The sequence below is a fragment of the Rhinolophus sinicus genome, chromosome 3 (assembly GCF_057876585.1).
Source record: "Rhinolophus sinicus isolate RSI-liver-muscle chromosome 3, RSI-T2T, whole genome shotgun sequence".
NCBI classification, from domain to species: Eukaryota; Metazoa; Chordata; class Mammalia; order Chiroptera; family Rhinolophidae; genus Rhinolophus; species Rhinolophus sinicus.
Window position 1 is genome coordinate 35,599,552 of NC_142503.1, and position 20,646 is coordinate 35,620,197.

The 20,646-nt window shown below is 41.9% G+C and overlaps 1 protein-coding gene across 2 annotated transcripts in view; it reads left to right on the plus strand.

Annotated features, from left to right (window-relative positions):
- The first annotated feature begins 4,844 nt into the window (after positions 1-4,844).
- MAP3K1 (mitogen-activated protein kinase kinase kinase 1) overlaps positions 4,845-20,646 on the plus strand; it is an 81,734-nt gene continuing 65,932 nt past the window's right edge. The window contains exon 1 of one of the 2 annotated variants that reach the window (XM_019743245.3): positions 4,845-5,367. In XM_019743245.3, the coding sequence (XP_019598804.3) occupies positions 4,886-5,367 (482 nt within the window). In that variant the 5' untranslated portion in view covers positions 4,845-4,885. Of the gene's footprint in view, positions 5,368-6,007; positions 6,420-20,646 lie in introns of those variants that run through there. The other variant, XM_019743253.3, reaches the window with a different exon arrangement.

The window sequence follows — 20,646 nt, forward strand, 5'->3', positions numbered from 1 at the left end:
TAGAAAAACTAATTTACTTAGTTATGTGTTACTAATTTATATCTATTGTGATTCTTTATTTCCTGAACATATAAATGTGGATATTTTTTATTATATACCAATCTGACCTAATTAGGCATTTAACAGTCCACAAAACTCCTAAGTCTTAGGTACAGTGGCTCAAAGGCTGTGTTGTCTGATACACTAGCCACTGGATATGTGTGCCTTCTAAGCACATGAAGTGTGACTAATCCAAAATGATGTTCAAGATATTCTGAAGTGTGAAATACACACCATATTTCAAAGATCTAGTACAAAAATAAATGGTAAAAGATCTCATTAGTAATATTTTATATATTGATTACACATGGAAACAGTAATATTTTGGATATGTTATGTGAAACAAAACGTATTATTGAAATTAATTTCACTTTTTTCTTTGTAGTATTTTTTTAATAGGGCTACTAGAAAACTTTACATTATATATGTGACTTGCATTTGTGGCTTGCCTTATATTTTATTGGGCAGTAGTGCTCTAGTGGATGTCAATTTTGTATACCCCCCTAGCAGCTTTGACCCCAAAACAATGCACATCAATTGTAAAGTGAAGGTGCAAATGTTGCAAAAGATGCAGACATTGACTAAGCCACTGAAAGTGGTTCTGAACTTCTCAGATCACATGTCAGTGTAGGATTCAGCAGAGTTCCACCAGTGGATCATAAAGGGAGAGAAACCAACAAGGATACTAATTCAAAGAAATTAATTGATTATTATAGAGGACGCTGGGAGAATGTATGAAGTTTCTACTATTTTTTGCAAAAATGATAGTAATGATTAAGCCACAAAAGTCACATGGAAAAGGAATATCTCATCAGCTTTAAAAAACAGCAACCAATAGGGCTCATTCAAAGAACTCAAAGAATCACTGCAAAGTTGTAAAGGTGAGCAGAATTTTGCTAACCGAGATCAAGTTTCCTACGTTGTAGTTTTATTTTTAAATATAAAATCCCAATTCAACTGTTTTTCATCATGTACTACAAAATTTAGCTTCTGATTTTTAAGTACATGCAAAATGTTTAGATGACTGGTTAATAAAAGGGAATGTATATATCTTAAATATTTTACTTTAGCTTAAAGCATAAATAACAAGGCTTTGTTTTATATGGTTTGGGTTTTTTTAAACCAGTATTTGGCTGTAGGGCCCTTGGTCTTTTGTGTATGGGTCCACAATTTAAGACTGCCATGTATCCTTCTCACATATCTTATTGTCTACAATTTCCACTTTTAGTTTCTTTAAAACAAAATGAGGACTCATAAGATACAACAAACTAAGTTCTTATAGATTTGTATGTTTTTTATCCAGTCTTTTACAATCATCATTCCCGCAATTAATTTGACAGAGACTTTTTTCAGTGTCTCACCCTCATTCTTTCAAAGCATTTTAGTTTTCATTGGAACATCTTTCTTTTTGCCCTCACATATTCATGCTTTATTAATTTAATAATCAATTTAATAGTATTTAAGTTTCATAAGGACAGTTATACTAGGTGTAATCAGGATTGGGAACAAGTATGATGGATTCTCTTGAGGCCCATAACTCACTCGGTGGGAGCAGAAGTGTGCAGGTGCCATGGGCATTCATCCCTCTGCATGTTGTACATCACACTGGGATGACAAGTACCTGTTACTATATAAGCCAGCTAAGTAGAGGCTGGTTAAGAAACTTTCTACTATAATGTCACCTACAGTATCTTTGTAGGGGGGCCAATTATCCCATTAATGACAAGATTTCCTGACTTAGAATATCCAGAAACACCTGGGAAGATTGGTGTCTGGAAAGAGCACAGAGAAACTAAGTTCTAGCCTCAACTTTCGGTCAAGTATTCCATAATATGTATTTATAAGCCTGACAGAACACCAGCTGCTGCTCAATTCTGAAGATTACATTCTTACTCTTTATGTTTACCTAAGACTTAGATGGGGGGGATATGAAATTCTATCAGAATCAGCCCAATAAATACCCACTAATAAAAATAATTGTACATGGGAATGTTTTATTTTTTTAATTTTGTAGTGATGAAAACAACAAACAACATCCCCAGAGATGAAGAAAACTCCATGCATGTGCATAGTAGGTGCTTAATAAATATATGATGATGCACAGGCTGAAATATTTCACCAGTGCATATTAAAGCTGTTCATGCGAATGTCAGTGATATTTATACACAATGAGGAAGTGCACTGATAGTAACTGGATCCTCTAAATGAATGGGGTATATAGCAACTAAAGTGTGACTTCAGCTATTCCCAGAATCACTATGTGGAAGCAGTGATCTGTAAAACCCTGGCATAAAGGTTACCCAAGTTGTCATAGCATAAATGAAATCATTGCAACGTTTGTATCAGAGAGGATGGAAATAAAGTGTGGAAATAGTAAATGGAGTTTCAGTGTACAAGCAACCTTTGAAGATACACAAGTCTCTTTTATGTCATTAACGAAATCAAATTAAGGCAATTCGACACATGCCTTTGTGAAGTAATATAAAGCAGAATCTAGTAACACCAAAACTGAGCTAGAATCTTACCCATGCTTAAGACAGAAACTATGGTGGCAATCCCATGGGTTAAATTCTCCTCAAAGATTGTATTAACACAGGGCAGAGGAAGAACACCCTTCAGTCAACCATGTCCTTTGATTATTTTTCTCTCTTAAAAAAAATCAGTTTTTTCAGTATATAGATGCATAATGACAACCCAAATATTTACATAAAAGATTCAGGGGAAAATGACTCAAAGCACCAAAAACTAGGTGAAAGACCAGCACTTAGATTTCTCCATGGTGGTGTGTGGTGGATGGAGGTCAGAGAGCCCTGGCTAATTGGTAGTGTTGCATTTGAAACCCTTCTCACTTGGCCCCAGTTTTCATCACTGTGTAAACGTTTTGCTGGAATCCCTTCTACTTTGCTACTCCGGCCAAACTCAAACGTGGAAGAATTTTGAACAAGAGCTAAAGGCATTCACGTTTCTCATTTACAGGTGCCTGTGTGTGTGTGTGTGTGTGTGTGTGTGTGTGTGTGTGTGTGTGTGTGTGTGTGAACTTTAATGATTTTTTAAAAATTCAAACAGAAAAGAGGAAAGTATTACTTTCAATTTAGGATTTGGTGGGTGTGGCAATCCGGGAAGACCTGGGAAATAACTACTGTTTGGTTTGGGTGATACACTTGGCTACCATTAAAAGAGCGTATAATTATAGCCTAAATGTTGAGTTCAGATTTTAACAGATTTATCTAAACTTTCAAAATTTGTACCGTTGGATGTAACTATCGAAAACTATCTTATGGCAGATGTTGTAGGAGTATTCAAAACATTAACATGAAATCAGGACCTTTTAAAAAAAACCCTCGGATATCACCGTCCTCCTCAATTAACATGTACACCCGGGAAGGGGGCTTTCATTTCATCTATTTCCAATAAGTCAAAGGAATTATTTTGCAGACATTTCAGACTTTCGTCTGAATATATGAAGACTGACAAGATAGCGCTCTCCTTTCTGTTCATGAGAGACCCTCCCCCTCCTCCCCCGTATCTTAATGTTTCACAAAATAAATCTAGGGACGCTGCTGCCGGGTTGTGGGAGATTTCCCATCACAGACAAACCGGCTCGACGAAAAGAAAGGAGGGGAGAAATCAACGAGACACAGGAGCTCTACTCGCCTGAAGAGAGGTCGAAAATCATTAACTTGCAAATGGTGTTTTTTCCAAAGCACCTTATCGCCCGGACGCCCCCAGGGACTGGAAGGGCTCGGCTCGCCACGTGAGAGAAGTCGGGCACTGCGGGGGTGGGGGCGGAGGGAACCCGGACCGCCGGCGGACCCTGCGGGGACGAGGGACGTGCCGCTAGAGGCGTCGGATTCGGGGAGGGCCAGGACCTGGAGGATGACACACCGAGCACTTCCTGGCACACCGTTGGTTCCTTCCCCGAACCTGCGCTATGTGGTCCTGTATACCGCTGCCTTTTCCAAAGAGTGGAGGGGAAAATAAACATCTACAGGGACCCCGCCCATTCAGGTGTCTCTCTCTCTCTCTAGCCGGGGGCGGGGTAAGGGGGTGAGAAGCGAGTCCCACATCTTGGCACTTGAGGTGAACAAGATATCCCAGGATACTCTCTCAAGTTTTATTTGTAGTACGAGTTGAGGGGGACGTGACCAAAAGAGGAGAAAAACTTTTTTTAAAAGAACTTCATTTTTTTTGATACGTGGTGGCCTGTCCGTTGAACGTTGAGTTTCTTTCGCTTTGCAGCAGGCGACCGCCCTGGGAGCCACCTGCGCGTCCGGGACGAAGAGGGGGTGGGGTTGATCCGAGCCCAGGTTCGCCGACGCCCACCGCAAAGGGCTGTGCGAATGACATACTGTAAACACTCTCCCCTGCGTCCCCTTCAACGCACCACACACCTAAGTCCGGACTGCAACTCCTGTTGGGCGAGCCCGGCCGAGCCGACCGAGATTACAGCGGAGAGGACGCGGCGCGCAGCAGCCGCCGAGGCTCCTCCTCTCGTCGGTGCAACCCGGGACTACCTGGCGGCGTGGCGCGGGAAGTGCGCAAAGCCCGGGGTGCCCCCGTGGCGGCCACGTCCGAGCCCACCTCGCCGGCCTGCGCGCAAAGTCCAGCGCACAGCCCATTCCTTCCACCTGCGACCGGGGCCCCACACTACCTCCCGGCCGAACGCGGTGCACCGCCCGTCGGTCCAGGCCAGGCGCGCCGGGCGGGCCGTGCTCACGCAGTTGGCGCAGGCGGGCCTACGCTAGCGGCGCAGCGCCCGCCCGCCCGCCGGTCTGCCCGCCCCCTGCACTCTCCCCGCCCCCTCCCTCCCTCGCAGGGGCCCAGCTAATGTAGCCCGCGAGAGAAAATGGCGGCGGCGGCGGGGAATCGCGCCTCGTCGTCGGGATTCCCGGGCGCCGGGGCGGCGAGCCCCGAGGCGGGCGGCGGCGGAAGATCCCCTAAGGCGAGCAGCGCGCCTGTAGCAGCCGCGGGGCTACTGCGGGAGGCGGGCAGCGGGGGCCGCGAGCGGACGGACTGGCGGCGGCGGCAGCTGCGCAAAGTGCGGAGTGTAGAGCTGGACCAGCTGCCGGAGCCGCCGCTCTTCCTCGCCGCCTCGCCGCCGTCCTCCTCCACTTCCCCGTCTCCGGAGCCCGCGGACGCGGCGGCGGGCGGGAGCGGTTTCCAGCCTGTGGCGGTGCTACCGCCCCACGGAGCTGCGATTCGCGGCGGCGCCCACCCTGCCGAGTCAGCGGCCGCATCGGACAGCGGCGCCCCGAGCCCCGCGGGTGCCGAGCCCGGAGAGAAGCGGACGCCGGCCACCGAGCCGCCTCCTGCAGCGGCCCCCGCCGGGTGAGCAGCGCGGCCAGGGGCGCGGCGGGGCTTTGGGGGTCGGGCGGACAAGGGCAATGAATGAATCCTGGGCAATGCGCACGGCGTCCCGGGGCTCCGCGCAACGAGGCTGCGCGCCGCTCTCCGGGACCAGAGTCCTCCGGCAACCCCCTTTGACCCTTCCGACGTCGGACGGCGCCCCGGACCTGGCCTAGGGGACGGAATGGGGTCTCCGGGCGGGGACGTGCCGAAGAGTTTGTTATTGTTTGCAGACATGTGACAGGCGTGCGAGCCGCGCCGCTGGGACCGGTTGAGCTAAGGTGTGGGGGCCCGGGCTGGCTTTGTGGGGCTCTCGGAATCGGGGCTCTTACAGGAGCCCCGGCGCGGGACCCTGGCAGGGTCCTCCCGGCCGGGCTGGGGGGTGGGCAGTAGCACGGCGGCGGCGCCCCCAGACGATAGTCCGGGGTGGACGCCGGGGTTGCGGGCCGAGCCTGCAGGCGGGCGGTCGTCAAAAAAGGGGCGGGGTGGGTAGGGGGTGGCGGCGGAGGGCGGAGGAGAAAGCGGCGAGGTCCCGGTGGCCGTGACAGGCGTAGCTGCTTTGCAGGTACCGGGGTCCGGGGCGGGACGAAGGCGGCGCGGCCTGAGAGGCCTCCGGGTGGACGACTCGGTAACGCCTGTCAAAGCGGTGCGGGCGGATGGGCTGCAGATTCTGGGGCTTGCAATCTTTTCAGACGTGGGGGTTTCTAATTGCGTCCCCCAAGGACTCCGAGTGTTCTGGGGAATGCGAACTGCACCACTAAGACATGAGTGACTTCTGTTTGGAGTTTGAATTTGGCCTTTGAAGTTTGCATTTGGCGGAGTGGTGTAAGAGCCAGGACCGGATGTGTCAGCCATTCAGTTTCAAAGTGGTGGTGACTGCTCCCCGCAGCCTCTCCGGCGTGGTTGCTGACCGCGGCGCGGGTGCGGTGCTTCCTGCTCTGCAGCTGCGCGGGCCGCCCGCCGACTGCGGAATTCCAGGGGCCACAGTGCGGTGGGCTTCGGCTCAGATAGTCCTGTGATGCCTGTGCAGAATGGTATGTGTAAGGTAACTCAGATCAACGGTTCTTGGTCTGACCCTTTTTTGGCAACTGAAACTTTTAATGTTAAAATAAACTCTTTTAAGTGTGACAGTGGTAATCCTTGTGTTAAAAAATCTAACTAGTGTATGCCAAACACAGTCTTGATGCGTATTTTGAGTTGCTGGAAATGTTTTTGTGATGGTCACCCGTTGACTTGTAGAGTTCCTGGCCTTTATTCTGAGTATTTTAAAGACTGTCTCCTGTTTGTTCCCTTTTGAGACGAATTGGACAGTACAAATGGTTGGTTTTGGTTAATTTTCTAAAGTGATTCGACACTTTTTTTGAACTTGATTATTTGTTTAAAACCACAGTTTATTACTTGGAAGTTGTCCTCTCCCCCGCCTCCCGCAAAAAAAAGAAAACCCTGAAAAATACAGTCAGCACTGTGCCATGGCAATACTGAGAGGAAAGGAGATTTGTGACTGATAGTTATGTGTGTGCACTTGTACATGTAACTTAGTCTTACAAGAGTTGTGTTTCTCTACATTTTCCTGCTTCTGTGCAGATTGGATTAAAACTTCACTAGAATAATTATTACTAGAAGTGAGCTCCAGGTAAAAATATTAAACCGCAAATTTGAGAAATTTACCTGTTCTCATGAGAACACCTGTTTGGATACAGTAAATTATCAAGTGTCAGCGTTCTAGTCATTTTAATGAGCTATGAATGTAGAAGAGCAACCACTATTAAAATACTGTATACAAGTTGTATAGTGTTGTCTCCACACAGAATAAGAGGAATAAAGTGGAGGCAGATAGAATTCGGGGACTGAATAATCCATGCTTAATTTTTGCATTTTATAACCTAGGTGTTTTTTACTCCTCTTTGTTTAAGCGGTGGATTGTAATTGCACAGTATGTGAAATAAGGAGCTAATCATCATAATCATTTTTTTTAATGAATTTCACTAGCCACAGTGCTAGTTTGTTCACCCCAAATGTCATACCTAAAGGCTTTATTTATAGTAAAATGTTGATTTCACATTTTTTGAGATAACAGTGGTGTTCCCCCCAATTTGCTTGTCAATAAGGTTGAAATTCATTTTAATCTGTTAGTATAAGCACTTTTATTATAAGCAGTGCAATAAATTTTCAGTTGAACTCTACGTTTTACTTTTTTTGGCAATAGCTATATTCATACTTATGGAGGAAAATCAAATAGATTTTGAACTACTTTTATATTTTAGTAGTGGTATGGGTCTGGAGACCTCTTCTGTCTAAAGGCCTACTGTGTTTTTTAAGAGAATTCTGTGATTTCTTTATTTCAGATTTTCCTTTAGTTTTTAATCTTTGGATATAGAAATTGAACGTGTAGAAAATATATTTGTGAAGTATAAATTATATAAATAATACTCATTAAAAATAGATTTTAAGTCTGTCCCTCTTTTTCAGGGTAATAACTGAAATCAGTGAAAGCTTTGTGCCTGTAAGTGGCGCCCAAGGGTTTGATTTTTTTCCTTATATTACAGAATTAGGGGCTTTTTCTTCCTATTTACTGTCTTTGAAGAAAAATTACAGTGTTACTCTCCATTGAACAGGCTATTGTGAGTTTGGTAGATATAATTACCCCAACCTATTTTTGTAACTTTAAAAAAACCTAACTATCAATTTGCTGGCCCCACAAAAGAACAAGATATGCTATACTTGTTAATGTTAGTTTTTGTTTAAAACTAAAGCTATTTCATAGGCTGCTTTTACATCCTCATATAGCCCTCACTTTTCACTCCCTTTTAGAAGCTGTTAGGCTGAAAATATAATTTAGTGATTTAAAAAAAAATTTTTTTACTAGAGGAGGTATAGGCACATTATTACCTAAAATTTAATTTAAAAAATTAAGTTGGTGATTTTATAAAACGATAGAGGTAGTTACATAAGTTAGTCTTACACGAATTTGTAACTTTTGTAGTTATGAATTGTCTCTAAGTTCTTTCTATTTTAAATTAGGTAAGAGAATTAATGCATTCTTCAAAGATTAACCTTTGTTAAATATAATTCTGAAAGAGAAATATCAGAGCTAGAATTGTTACCAACTTTTGTTTTCTTTTCATATCTGATTTTGGCAAGGGTGACTGGTTAACCAACATTCCTTAATATATGATTTCCAATACACTATAATAACTCCATTTTGTTAGATACAAAAAGCAGGAAGTAGCCCTGTTCATTGATATTTTCACATCTTCTGTAGCACCAAGCATCTGATGCATTTTTTAGAAATGGTCACTGACTTGTCAACTTGAAAATTTCAAAATATGAAAAGAAAGGAGTGTTCTTTGCTTTCACCAAGAGCAAAAGAACCAGCTACAGCTTGCCTAGGCCGTCTGTGATCAGTCCTTGACACTGGCTGGGAGCATTCCACAAGAAGAAATGATGGGGTGGCAAGGCAGTTAATGGGGAATGGATTCCCCTGAGGAAAAATACGGAGCCTTCAGAACATTTTGTAACCCATTGTCTTAGGTTAAAAGGTATTTATGAAGAAGGCAATAGAAAAATGTGGCATGGAAAAGTAATAGTCTCCAGAGGCTCTTAAGAGCTGCAGCATATTGCACCTCTAACCTTGGGATGCTTTGCTTATAGCAGATATACCAAGTATGTATATTCCTTAGACATGGTTGTTTTCATCAGTCCTGGTCGACCTCTTTTGTATCCTAAGTCAAAAGTTAGAGCTACTTAAAATTGGAAATGGGTAGAGATTAATGTGAGGAAATGTGCACTATTAGGAGTAAACCCAAGTTGTCTTTAAGAAATAACTTAAGAATATTTTTAAACATGAAAGAAATAATCAGGAACAAGTAACGCAAATTGCTCATTGTAAAGCAGTGGGATTGATCAAGTGCGTTTCTTATTACAAGAAGATAAGGATTTTAGCTGTAACTAAAACATGCTTATTGAGCATATAGATACGTTTAGATACTTTCATATAGTCACCTCCTTGCTTTCCATGTATCAGGCAAGTTACGTATTTTTTCTCATTTCATCATGACTGCAGCCCTCCAAGACATTGTAATTTCTGTTTTTGAGAGGCGGAAACTCGCTGCGCTGCTGAAGCGTCATTATCATACAACTAGAAGACAGAGCTGGGATTCAAACCCAAGTTGGTCTGACTCCGCACACCATTTGTTTCCACTACTCTATGCTACCTCCATTTCTTTTTCAAGTTAATCATCAAACTAATTGACTTTTATGGAGGAAGTTGTGCTGCAGGAGTCATAACAGACTGATAGGTCTCTACCCAGTGCCATTGCTAATACGTTTATCTCCTGATATGTACGTATGTTATAATGCGTAGCTTTCGGTAACCTGGCCTCAGACATGTAATACAAGTAAACTGTACTTACTAGATCACCTCATCATGTTAGGCAAGGAGAATAAGTGACTTGTGATGAGTGTTTCTTAGATTTCTTGATTTGTGCTGTACGAAATCATAACTGGAAGAAAATAAAGAAGCTGGAATTAACATCACTCATCTTAATCATCACACATGGAGAGAAACTGTTCCAATATAGTTGGACCCTGCCCCTTTGTTATTGTTTAGATTTCATTCACCCAACATTTATGAACCTCTACAGGGTGACATGGGGGTCTGGATGGTAGAGAAAAAGATGGTCAATGCACAGCTTCTGTTTCTGTTGGTAGGTTGTGGTAGGAACATGTTTTACAATCCCAGGTTAAGTGCTGTAAGAGAAATGGGAATACAGAGGGGCTCCCAGATGAAAAATTAGTGCTCTGACTCTCATCCCGTGTTCCACACTGTATTCCTGCGGTGAAGACTGTGGTACCTCTAACTTTCTGAGGAATTAATTGTCCTTCATGGTTCGTAGTTAAGGCTGATGGCTTTGTTCTACTTTCTACTTGTCATTTGTTCTGCTGGTGTTTGCTCTTTTCTTTTGGTCTCTTTCCCGTGTCTTAGGACAGATATATGCTGTAGTTTTTCCATTTTCACAGTAATGGAAAAAGAAATCCAGATAAAGATTAGTTTCAAACTGTTTCTGCTTACATTCTTAACAGGAATATATATGAAACTGCAAGTTCAGAGGTGATTTTTTTTTTTCTTTCTTGAAAGAGGAAATTAAAATGGGGATATGGGGAGAAAGAACCGCAGTATCTGCCAGTGCTAGTTTTAAAATTCAGTCTTTTTTATTATAGAAACAACAACTCTGCTAGTTAAGAAAACAATGTAGGGAAATGTGAAATACGCTTCAGGGCATAAGATATCCAAGGAGACAGCCTTGACTCCCTTTACTCTGTGGCATACGTATCAGTTGGTTTTGGTATGTTTGGGATGGAAGACAGTTCTCTGTTGCTAGTGATGAAGTCCTTGAATACCAGTCTGATTCCAGTTTTTTAATAGATTGAGACGTAGAGTATCAAGAATTGTTAAGTTTTTAAGACCCACTAAGCATATTTTTCTGAAAGTACTGTCTGTCACCTGGGAATGACTAATGAGACCATCAGACGTCTTGAAGACTGGAGGAAGTCCCTAGAACTTACGCAGTGCTGTAGTTAGTGCAGTAGCTGACTGTCCCATGGAAGCATCATGATGAGAGTGTAGGTGTGGGGAGGAGAGGGGAGATACTGGGCAGCGGGTGAAGGCTTTGCTCTTGACTATAAATAGACGTGAGCATTACCTGTCTTTATTGCCTAAATAGTCATTTAACTGATATATTATCAAATAATCTTCAAGGTGGTTTTACAGCATTCTGAGTAATATCTATCAGTTTTTAACAGACAAGGAATTCTGTCTTACCATTGCCCATCACCCAGAGTAGTGTCTGGAACTTTTGAATATTAGGTGCCCATGAATGTTAGGATGAATTAATTTTCCCAAAGTGGTTATCTTAAAATTAGTGTGTCAGAAGATTACAATAACTTACTGTAATGGGGTTTTAATCGTGGTTTGGCTTAAGGCAAGTTTTGATGGCAAGAATTGTTTCTTAGGAGTTTTTTAAAAAGATTTTTATTAAAATATAGCTAGCATGCAATATTATATTAGTTTCAGGGGTACACCATAAGTTATTCAACATTTAAGTACCTAAAGAAGTGATCGCCATGATAAGCCCAGCAACCATCTGACACCGTACCACCTATCACAATACTGACTGTATTCCCTATGCCGTGCGTTACATCCCCATGACTTACTTGTTGTATACCTGGTAATTTGAACCTCTTCTTCCCCTTCAACTTTCTCTCCCTCTTCTTAATTTTTCAATTACAGTTGACATTCAGTATTTATATTAATTTCAGGTGTACTGCATAGTGGTTAGAAATTTATATAATTTAGGAAGTGATCCCATGACTAGTACCCACCTGGCGCTATGCATAGTTTTTACCATATTATTGACTGTATTCCCTGTGCTTCACTTTACATCCCCATGATTATTTTGTAACTACCAATTTGTGCTTCTTAATCCCTTCGCCTTTTTCACCCTGCTGCCCAGCCCTCCCTTGTGAGTTTATTACATACATTGATACTTAGTAGCTTGATATTTAGTAAAAGTAATTGGTATTTAGCAAGTAGGAGTTGATAATATTGACCAATTTCATATAAAGTAAATCTTATAATACTTAGTTTAACAACTAAGTGTAGTTACAAAGTAATTGGAGCCATACTTAACCTGTCAAATACTGAGAGAATTGAGTTTCTGATATTTGAACGTGTGTAGTTATTTGGGCTGATGGCTAAGCCCTCCTGATTTTCTCAACCCTGACAATTCTTTCGTGATGGTCCATCATCATCCTCTTGAACGTCAGTATTAGAAGATCCTCAGGGTGGTCCTAGGGCTTCTATCATTCTGTCTCCTCCATCCCCACCCTGGTCTCATTAATGCCTTTAGATCAATTATTGGCCATTTGCACATGATTGCAGTTTATTTTTCCAGCCGTGCCCTCTCCTAAACTCCAGATCTACACCTCACTGTCTATGTGGCACATCCAGTACGCAGATATCTAAAACCAAATTCAGGATTTCCCTTATATCTTGTCCTACTAATATGTTTCTTGCTCATAAAAGGGCAGAACGAGAACCTAGGAGTTACGTTGAGAACTTCTATTCAGTCCATCATCACAGGCTGGCGATTTGACCTGTTGTCACTCCCTCGTGCAGGCTTCTGAGAGCTCTCATTTGGACTAAGGTGGTGGTAGCCTCCCAATTTGCTCCCCATGTCCTACTTCCTCCCTTCCAATCTGTCCTCCAATTATGTGATCATTTAAAAATGTAAATCTGGTTATCACAGTTTTCCTCTAGAGAAGTAAACGAAGTTAAATTTTAAAACTTTCAAATGATCCATTTGGATAAAGACCAGAGAATCCTTAACATGCCCTATCGAGTCCCTGCCTGGTCTGCCCCTACCTGCCTCTCCAGGCCCATCTCAGATCACTCGCCCTTGTTCTCTGCAGGAAGGCCTTGCATTTCCTCACACTCCGCGCAGCACCTCCTGCCATAGGGCCTGTGCACGTGCAGCAGCTCCCTCTGCCGGGAACTTCCCCGGTCCCGCGGTCCCGCATCAACTCCTCATCGTTCACCTCTTAGCTCACTGCTGCTTCCCTGCTGTCAGGGTTGTGATTCGACGTTTGTTCTCATGCCACTCTCAGAAGACTGGAAGACCTGAGTGGGCAGAGCCTGTGGCGTGGTATGGACCCCGGACCTAGCAAAATGCCCAGAGTAGACATTCAGTAAATGTCCGTTGTAGCAGTGGATGAGGGTAATAATGACACAGCAAGTTCAATTTTGTGGGTCATCTGTTCTTTCCCTTGGTCACATGCAGGCTACGTCCTAGCAGAGAGGAGGTTAACCAGCAGAAGCTGGTGTTCCAAAATTGGTGCAGCAGTTCATGTTCCAGCAGTTGGTGTTCCCAAATTGCTGCTTTGCGATAGAATCATTGGAAAGTATCTGCATTATTAGACATGCCAAGTGCCTGCAGTGAAGAAGGACAGCTTAATGTGGTATAGCGGAAATAGCTCTACCGCAGGGTGATGTGCTGTAGGTAAGAGGAGTTTGCTTGCTGTCTGTGTGCAGTTCTTTTTCACTTACCGGGGAGAGAGAGAGAGAATAAGTATATGCCGGAGGTGGCAAAAAATGTATACATATGACTTCTGTTCATCATTTGTTAGTGGTACATATTAAGTATTACAACTTTAATACAGTTTTTTCCTTTCTTAAAATGTGCATACATTTTTTGGCACTCTCTGTATATATGAACAAGTATATGCATAAAGCTGTTATGCATTAATACAATGATTCCTTTTTCCAAGTTCTCAGAATGTTATCTAAACGTAATACTTTTAGGATTCTTGTCCTAATAACCGTACTTGATCCAAAATTTATTAATTTGTTACTGATGATATTCAACTTGGGCTAAGTAGTAGTTCACATTTGCATTAAAGAAAAGATTTGCGAGGCAAGTGCTGCATGAGATTTCAGGAGCCAGGAAGCCACATAACAGAAAACGTTTTAAGTTTAACTGGTGGTAACTGAACCCTGCGCCTCCCTTATCTAGAACATGCTTTAGCACTAAGAAGTAAGGGGAAAAGGCTCTGAGCCGCCAAAGGGCCTGTAACAAAATCTGTGCTTTGAAGTTTTTTATTTTACGCTTAGAAGAGTTCCAAGGGCACTCACTCAGCATTCGCTGACACTTATTTAAGATATTATTCTTGCAGTCTTACCCATTTGGTGTACCTGATGTGCAGCACTTAAAAGCAGCCAATGAGAAGGACTTGCAGAGAGAGCAAGAGACAGGTTCCCTGACAGCCAGAGGAGAGAGAGGTAGAGAGGAGAGGGCATTAAACATTGCAGCGGGGGGCCACCTGGCATTGGAACATTTAGTTCTACATACCTGGATAGCCTCTGAGATTATACATTTAGTAAATCACAACACTTTCCAACATTACCTTTTGGGCATCAGTTTCCTTATTTGTAAAATGAATGTGATCAAATTTATATGTAATTTTTTTTTAATGTTGACTGTGGCTTATTATTACAAGGTTGTGTTTCTATCTCCTCAGTGAATTAAAGTTAGAAAGCTTGCAGTATATTAAGGAAGATTTCCATCCAAGATAGCTGTAGAAAGTATTTTGATCCTTAAAGTGGTAAATGTCTAAATTACCTGAAAGAGGTAGTCCTGAAGCCTTGATGATATTGAATAAAAAAAGTGCTCTTTAGAATTACATAAAATTGGGCGCTGCTCATTAAAAATGTCTTGTGGATTGTTTATGTGGGAAAGTTTTTGTTTTGTTTTTTAATTGTTTGCCTGAGTCATTTTGTACTCTGCAATTTCTTTAAAATAATTAGTCACCACCACCATTATATACTGACTTTTCTCCTAGTTAGACTGTGAGGAGTCAGGCAGTGAACTCCAGCTTTGTAACGCTGCCCAAGTTATTTAATTACTTAAAGGTTTTTGGTTTAATAAGATGGCTACTTACAAACATGTTCTTAATGTCTACATACTCTTAAGATGATAAATGTTTTGAAACAGACATTTCACATTTCTTTTTTTTCTCCTTCAAAATCATTAATTGTCTATATCTGTTACTTATTTTCTGGATTTCTATTGGTATTCTTAAATTCTTCTTGATTAATCAAATTAATTTTACTGAACCTTAGATTTTTAAAAAGATATGACACATTAATATAGATATTAATATTCCTGAAAAAGTTTTAGTGTCTTAATCTAAATTTATTTTGACTTTTGAGAATATGTTTCAATTATTCTGGTACATTGGCACCTCCATGCTGTTATACAAAGTGTTTATGGTGTTTCTGGGATTCATAATTTATAGAATTAAACTTCATTAACAAAATGATTTGATAACTCTTTTGAAAGCAACAGAACAATTTTAAACATTTGTGTCTTTATCACTTAAAAAGGATTGTACTATGTAGACTGCTATACAATCTGCTTTTTTCTTAACAGTATTTTTGTTAGTTATCTTAATGATAAATATAGTGCTGTCTGTTTAATAACTGCATAGTGTTCCATCATATGGGTATGGAAGTCTCATTAATCAGTTCCCTATTTTTAGACATTTATATCGTTTGCTTTTTGGTTGCTATGTTAAGCTTCAGGATATATATATATATATATATATATATATATATATATATACACACACACACACACACATATATATATTTCCATATATTTGTTCATTTAATTCTGTAAAATAAGTATTCAGAAGTGGATTGCTGAATCAAAGGCCATACATATTTAAAAACTTGGTCATAGAGCCAAATTGCACATTTCCCTCACAGTTTGTGAGAGTCCCCGTTGCCCCACATTCTTGCCAACATTGGATATCATCAGTCCTTAATTTTTGCCAGTCTGGTAGATGAAAGATGATTTCGTGTATGCATTTCTTAGCTTTTTAGCATCATTGTACAACTTGTCTGTAGACAGTGTCAGACTTTTGTGAATTTCCTTTCACACATGGAAGAGAATTGTTCATTTTTCCTATTGATTTGTATGCGTCCTTTGTATATTAGAATATTAGGTCTGACATTTGTTGTAATTGTTTTCCTCCACTTTGGTATTATGACTCACGAATTTCAATCATGGTATTTTTCTTTCATTATTTCTGTGTTTAGGTCTTATAGAATGGCCTAGAAAGGCAGTGCTGTGGAGTGTGGTTAAGAGTACAGAGGCCTGACATCTAGTCAGTGTCACCACTCTCTAGTAGTGTACCTTCTTCGCACTTAAGTTTCCTCAACTGTAAAATGAAGATACTACTTCAGAGTTGCGAGGACAGAAAGTGTTTGTATAGTTCTTAAAACAACTCTTGCTGAATGGTAAGCACTATATAAGTAATAACTATTATCATTTCCAACAGCAAAATTATAAAAAACCTCAGTGTTTTCTAACAGTATTTGTGTAGGTTTTAAAACAATACTTTAATCCATCTGCAGTTTCAGGGGCAACATAGGGCTCTAACTTTATTTTTTTCCAAGTGACTGGCTTGGTGTCCCTGCACTGCTTATTGATTAAAAGTATCTCCTTCATCACATACTAATTTTTCAAGTATTTGGAAGTTTCCAAATACATTTCTTTCTGATCTTTCTCTTGTACCAGGGCCTAAGTTCCTAAATAACCACATTTCAAGTTTTGTACAAAGATGAAAAGAAAGTCACTGATGAGAGAGAACAGGATATGTGAGACTATTGCTGTGTCTTTGCTGACTTGTTCTTACGGATATTTCGGTGCCTAAAATGTCTTGGCTTCAGTGACATAAACGTGCATCCACCTGCCTCTGGAATAGTTTCTCCAGGATGTTCAGCTCTGCCAGCTCCTGCAGCCGCCAGTGTCCGAGCTGAAGCCCTAGTCCTCATCGTCCTCTCAGATCTGGTGGTTGGGTGCCCATCCGTCACCTGACACCGGCTCCCAAATTGCTGTGCTCTTACTCCTCTGGCTTTCTCACCCTCAGGCGTCCAATCAGCCTCCAGTTCTATTGTTGCCACTTATCTGCTCGCCTTGGAATCCACCCCCACAGCTGCTAACCCAGGGTCAGGCTACTGTCACCTCCTCCAGTCTGTGCAAGGCCTCCTTGTAACCAGCCTCCAGCTTTCGGATATGTCCTTCTTGGTCTTGACGCTGCAGATAGAGGGAGGCTTCTGTAGTGCAGGTCTGATCCTGACACTTCTACCCAGGAAATGTTTTCTTCTTCTTCAGAATAAAGTCCACATTCCTTCCTGTAGTTCGGAATCCTCTGTTATGATCAGCTGTGCTCCCCTCTCAGCTCCTGCTTCCAGAACCCCCTGCTCCAGTCATTTGGTGCCATGTTCATGTTTTTGTTCCTCCAGCTTGCCCTTCTTTTTACTCAACGTACTAAATGCTGCCTCTATCTGGAGTACCCATTTTGTCTCTGCTGTGAAGTGTTTTTTAATATGGTTTTATTCCCGTTGTAATAAAGAATTATTAGTATTCTGTAAATATAAATGTGGCTATTTGCAGACATCAGTACTGTAGTCTGAATTCTGCTGAAATCTTTGGTTTAAAATTCTTCAGTGTGTCTGAGTTAGATTTGCCACTTTTCAACCTTTTCAGTTTTTCCTGTCATTGCATATGCAGTTACGTCTTACTGAACAAGTGTTTACAAAGAGTTTGGTGAAATATACATTATTGTAGAGTGAATCAGATTTTCCTATTGTATTAAAATTTCAGAGATGCATTCTCAGGAACATACTTTGGTGCCAAGCAATGTATTGCTGTCATCAAGAAGAATCCAAGACCATCTGAACTCAGAACAAAGATGCTCAAGTACTTCAAGCACAGAGCTTACTTGTGACCTGGGCGCTTCCATCCCAGGTTTTGCATCAGCTGCCGGGCTCCCTAGGCAAGGTCCCAGGGAACCGGTGGGTCCTAGGAGAACAAGCACATCCAATGTGGGGTCATTGCGCATCACTTTTTGTCTGGTCCACGCCGGAGTAGTAAACACGCCAAGGTGAATGAATGCCTATTGTCAGTGCTGTCGTCTCTCCAGACATGGGCAGCAGCCATGCCTTCAGGAACACTCTCTGAGTGACTGCTGTGAGCCAGGCACCCAGGAGCTGGGGACCCAGCAGGGAGAAAGCCTGCGAAGGAATTTAACAAAGTAATAGTCTACCTGGTGACTGGTGGTGCTGGCTTCAGTCAGCTGGGGGGAGGGGCGTGCAGGGAGAGCTTCCTGGGAAATGGGAAGTCCCTGCCAAGTCCTGAAGAATGTGGAGGAGTTAGACAGGTGAAAGGGACTTGCCGGGAAGTTTCGTGGCCTGGGGGTGGGGGGAAGAGGGGGAGGAGCCCCACCTCCCCCGCAAGGCTGGTGCTGATCTGAAAATTGCAAGTGCAGTTCAGGTAGTGCCCTCTGGGTAGAAAGCAGGGTGCAGATGGGGCTCAGAAACCTGGCTCTGGCTTTCTTTCTCCTTGTTGCTCCCGCTAGCCAATCCTTAGATCTCCGTGCTTAGGAGAAAATAAAAAGCCTTTGTAGTGTGACAGGTAACCACAGTGCACCAGGAAGTGGGTCAGGAGGCCCTAAGGAGTTAGTTACATCAGAGCTGGTGCAAGATGGTCTGGGAACTGTTGCTCGTGCACTTCTAACAGCTCCCCATAGTTTCAGCGGTTCACAGATCGGGAAATTTCTCCTGCAAAACGAACTCCATCTTCTCTGGTCCTGAGTGTGGTTTTGGAACTGTAATGTTTACATTTCGGAGACAGCACGGTGTCTTGGTAAGGAAGCTGGGCCCTAGGCGTTCGCCCTGTTAGCCACTGCTGTTGTTAGACTCCAGGGAAGGCACTTAACTTCTCTAAACCTCATATTTCTCATCTAGAAAATGGGGTGAGTGGTGGTGATTAAATGAAATAACGAAGCACGATTCTTGACCCAGAAAAGCACTCAGTAAACATTAACTATCACTGATCTTACTGCAAGTAGTTATGAAGGCTCATTCCTTAAACCCGTACAGATGATGAAATTGAGACTCACTGTTAATTTACTAGTTACCATTAGTTTAGCAAAGGCATCTTGTATGGATTATGCGTCATTTTGAGAGCAATTTATTTCCCCCCATTATTTTGAAATTATTTGCTCGAGTAAGAGAAAACTGCAACTTTCAAAACTGTGATGTGGGATAAAGCACGTATGTCATCAGGAGTACGTAGGTGAGGGTTCTCATCACTTCATGAGGACCCAGTGCCAGTCTCCTGGGTCTCGTTTTCTCATCTGTGCAAAGAAGAGGTTGGATTACATAATGTCTTGGGTCCCTTCAAGCTCTAGCACCTTTCCAAAAATTTAATTTGAAAATTATTTCTTGTGGCTAAATTTAGTTGTATTTATTGAAACAGCAGTTAAACCTTTTTTGAAGTTATAAACTCTTGGAATTTTAAACCTGGGTACCAATCACGAGGAGAAGTACAAATGAAAAGCAATGAAGGCTCAGAAAAGAGAGAAATCATTTTTTGTTAACTGACATTAAATGATGCAAAAATATTTTATTAAGAAACATAACTGCTGGGAGAATAGTATTTTGCAAAGTGGAGAAAATAAATTAGAGCAAAGTTGTTAGCATGGTTGTGTTTAGTAAATATGCTCAGAGAGCAGTTTTGAAAATAACTTTAAATCTAATTTTTGGTAACTTTACCATTAAAATCTATCTCCCCCCCCCCAACTTTAATTGTATAAGGAAGAGACATTCCCCAGAGATAACCTCTAATAATGCAATTCTTTGTCTTTTCCTATTTTTGTAAAGACCTTTTCATATGTATTATAGACTTTTTTATTTTGTATACAAATGTATACATAAAATACGTTGTTCAGTTTCCTAATTGTGAAACTTAAGATTTAATTATATTTGGTGGTTTCCTTTCACATAATTTGGAAAAGTTGGCAATTACTGGAAAGTATGAATTTCACTATGAATCTTTTTTTTCTTTTTAATCTAATAATGTGGGGCTTGAGTTCTAGAAAATTTTGACTTTCAAATAGATTTGGAATAAGACTTTAGCTTGTAAGCATGTGACTGCCGCAAGTTGAAGCATATTCACACGGAACTGAAGCTGCTCAGAATTCATGGCTGATCCCATGGACATGCAACAGGAGTTGCTGTTTGTCTTAGATTCCCAGTAGTGAAGAATGCTTGACCCTTCCGCTTCTGTCACAATCCATGCAGTTCCATAGTTCTGATTGTTGTGATCAGGTATTCAGATATTTGGGAGCACTCACTGCATGCTGACCAGTGTACGATTTCCAGACAAGGCTGTGATAAGAAATAGAACAAAGTCCTTTTGAGTCTTGATTGCTTTAGTGCACCATTCTTCCAGCCTATTGTGACGGGTTGTGATAACTGGCTATAGGTTTTGTCTGCAATAAATAAGGCAGCTAGACTATCATTTATACAATGCAAACGGAAATCATCCTGCAGTTTTATAAGTGGATAGTAGAACATTCCCTTCAGTACAAGAGGATTTGCTAGGAGAGTTGTGAACAGTGCCAAAGACATACAAGAACAAAGCCTTCCCTTTTTGGGCTTGGGCCCATAAAGGCAGTTTTGGCATCAAAGAGAAAAAGTTTATGCTCAAGAACTTCTTCCTTTCTCTTCTCTTTCTTACTTCCTGGGCCAAGTTTTGGTGATAAGATAAAAAACCATTAGTGTCTGAAGTCAGCATATCTGTAAATGCAGCAACTTGCTAAAGAAATGCGTTCAGAATTACATTGTGCAACGTA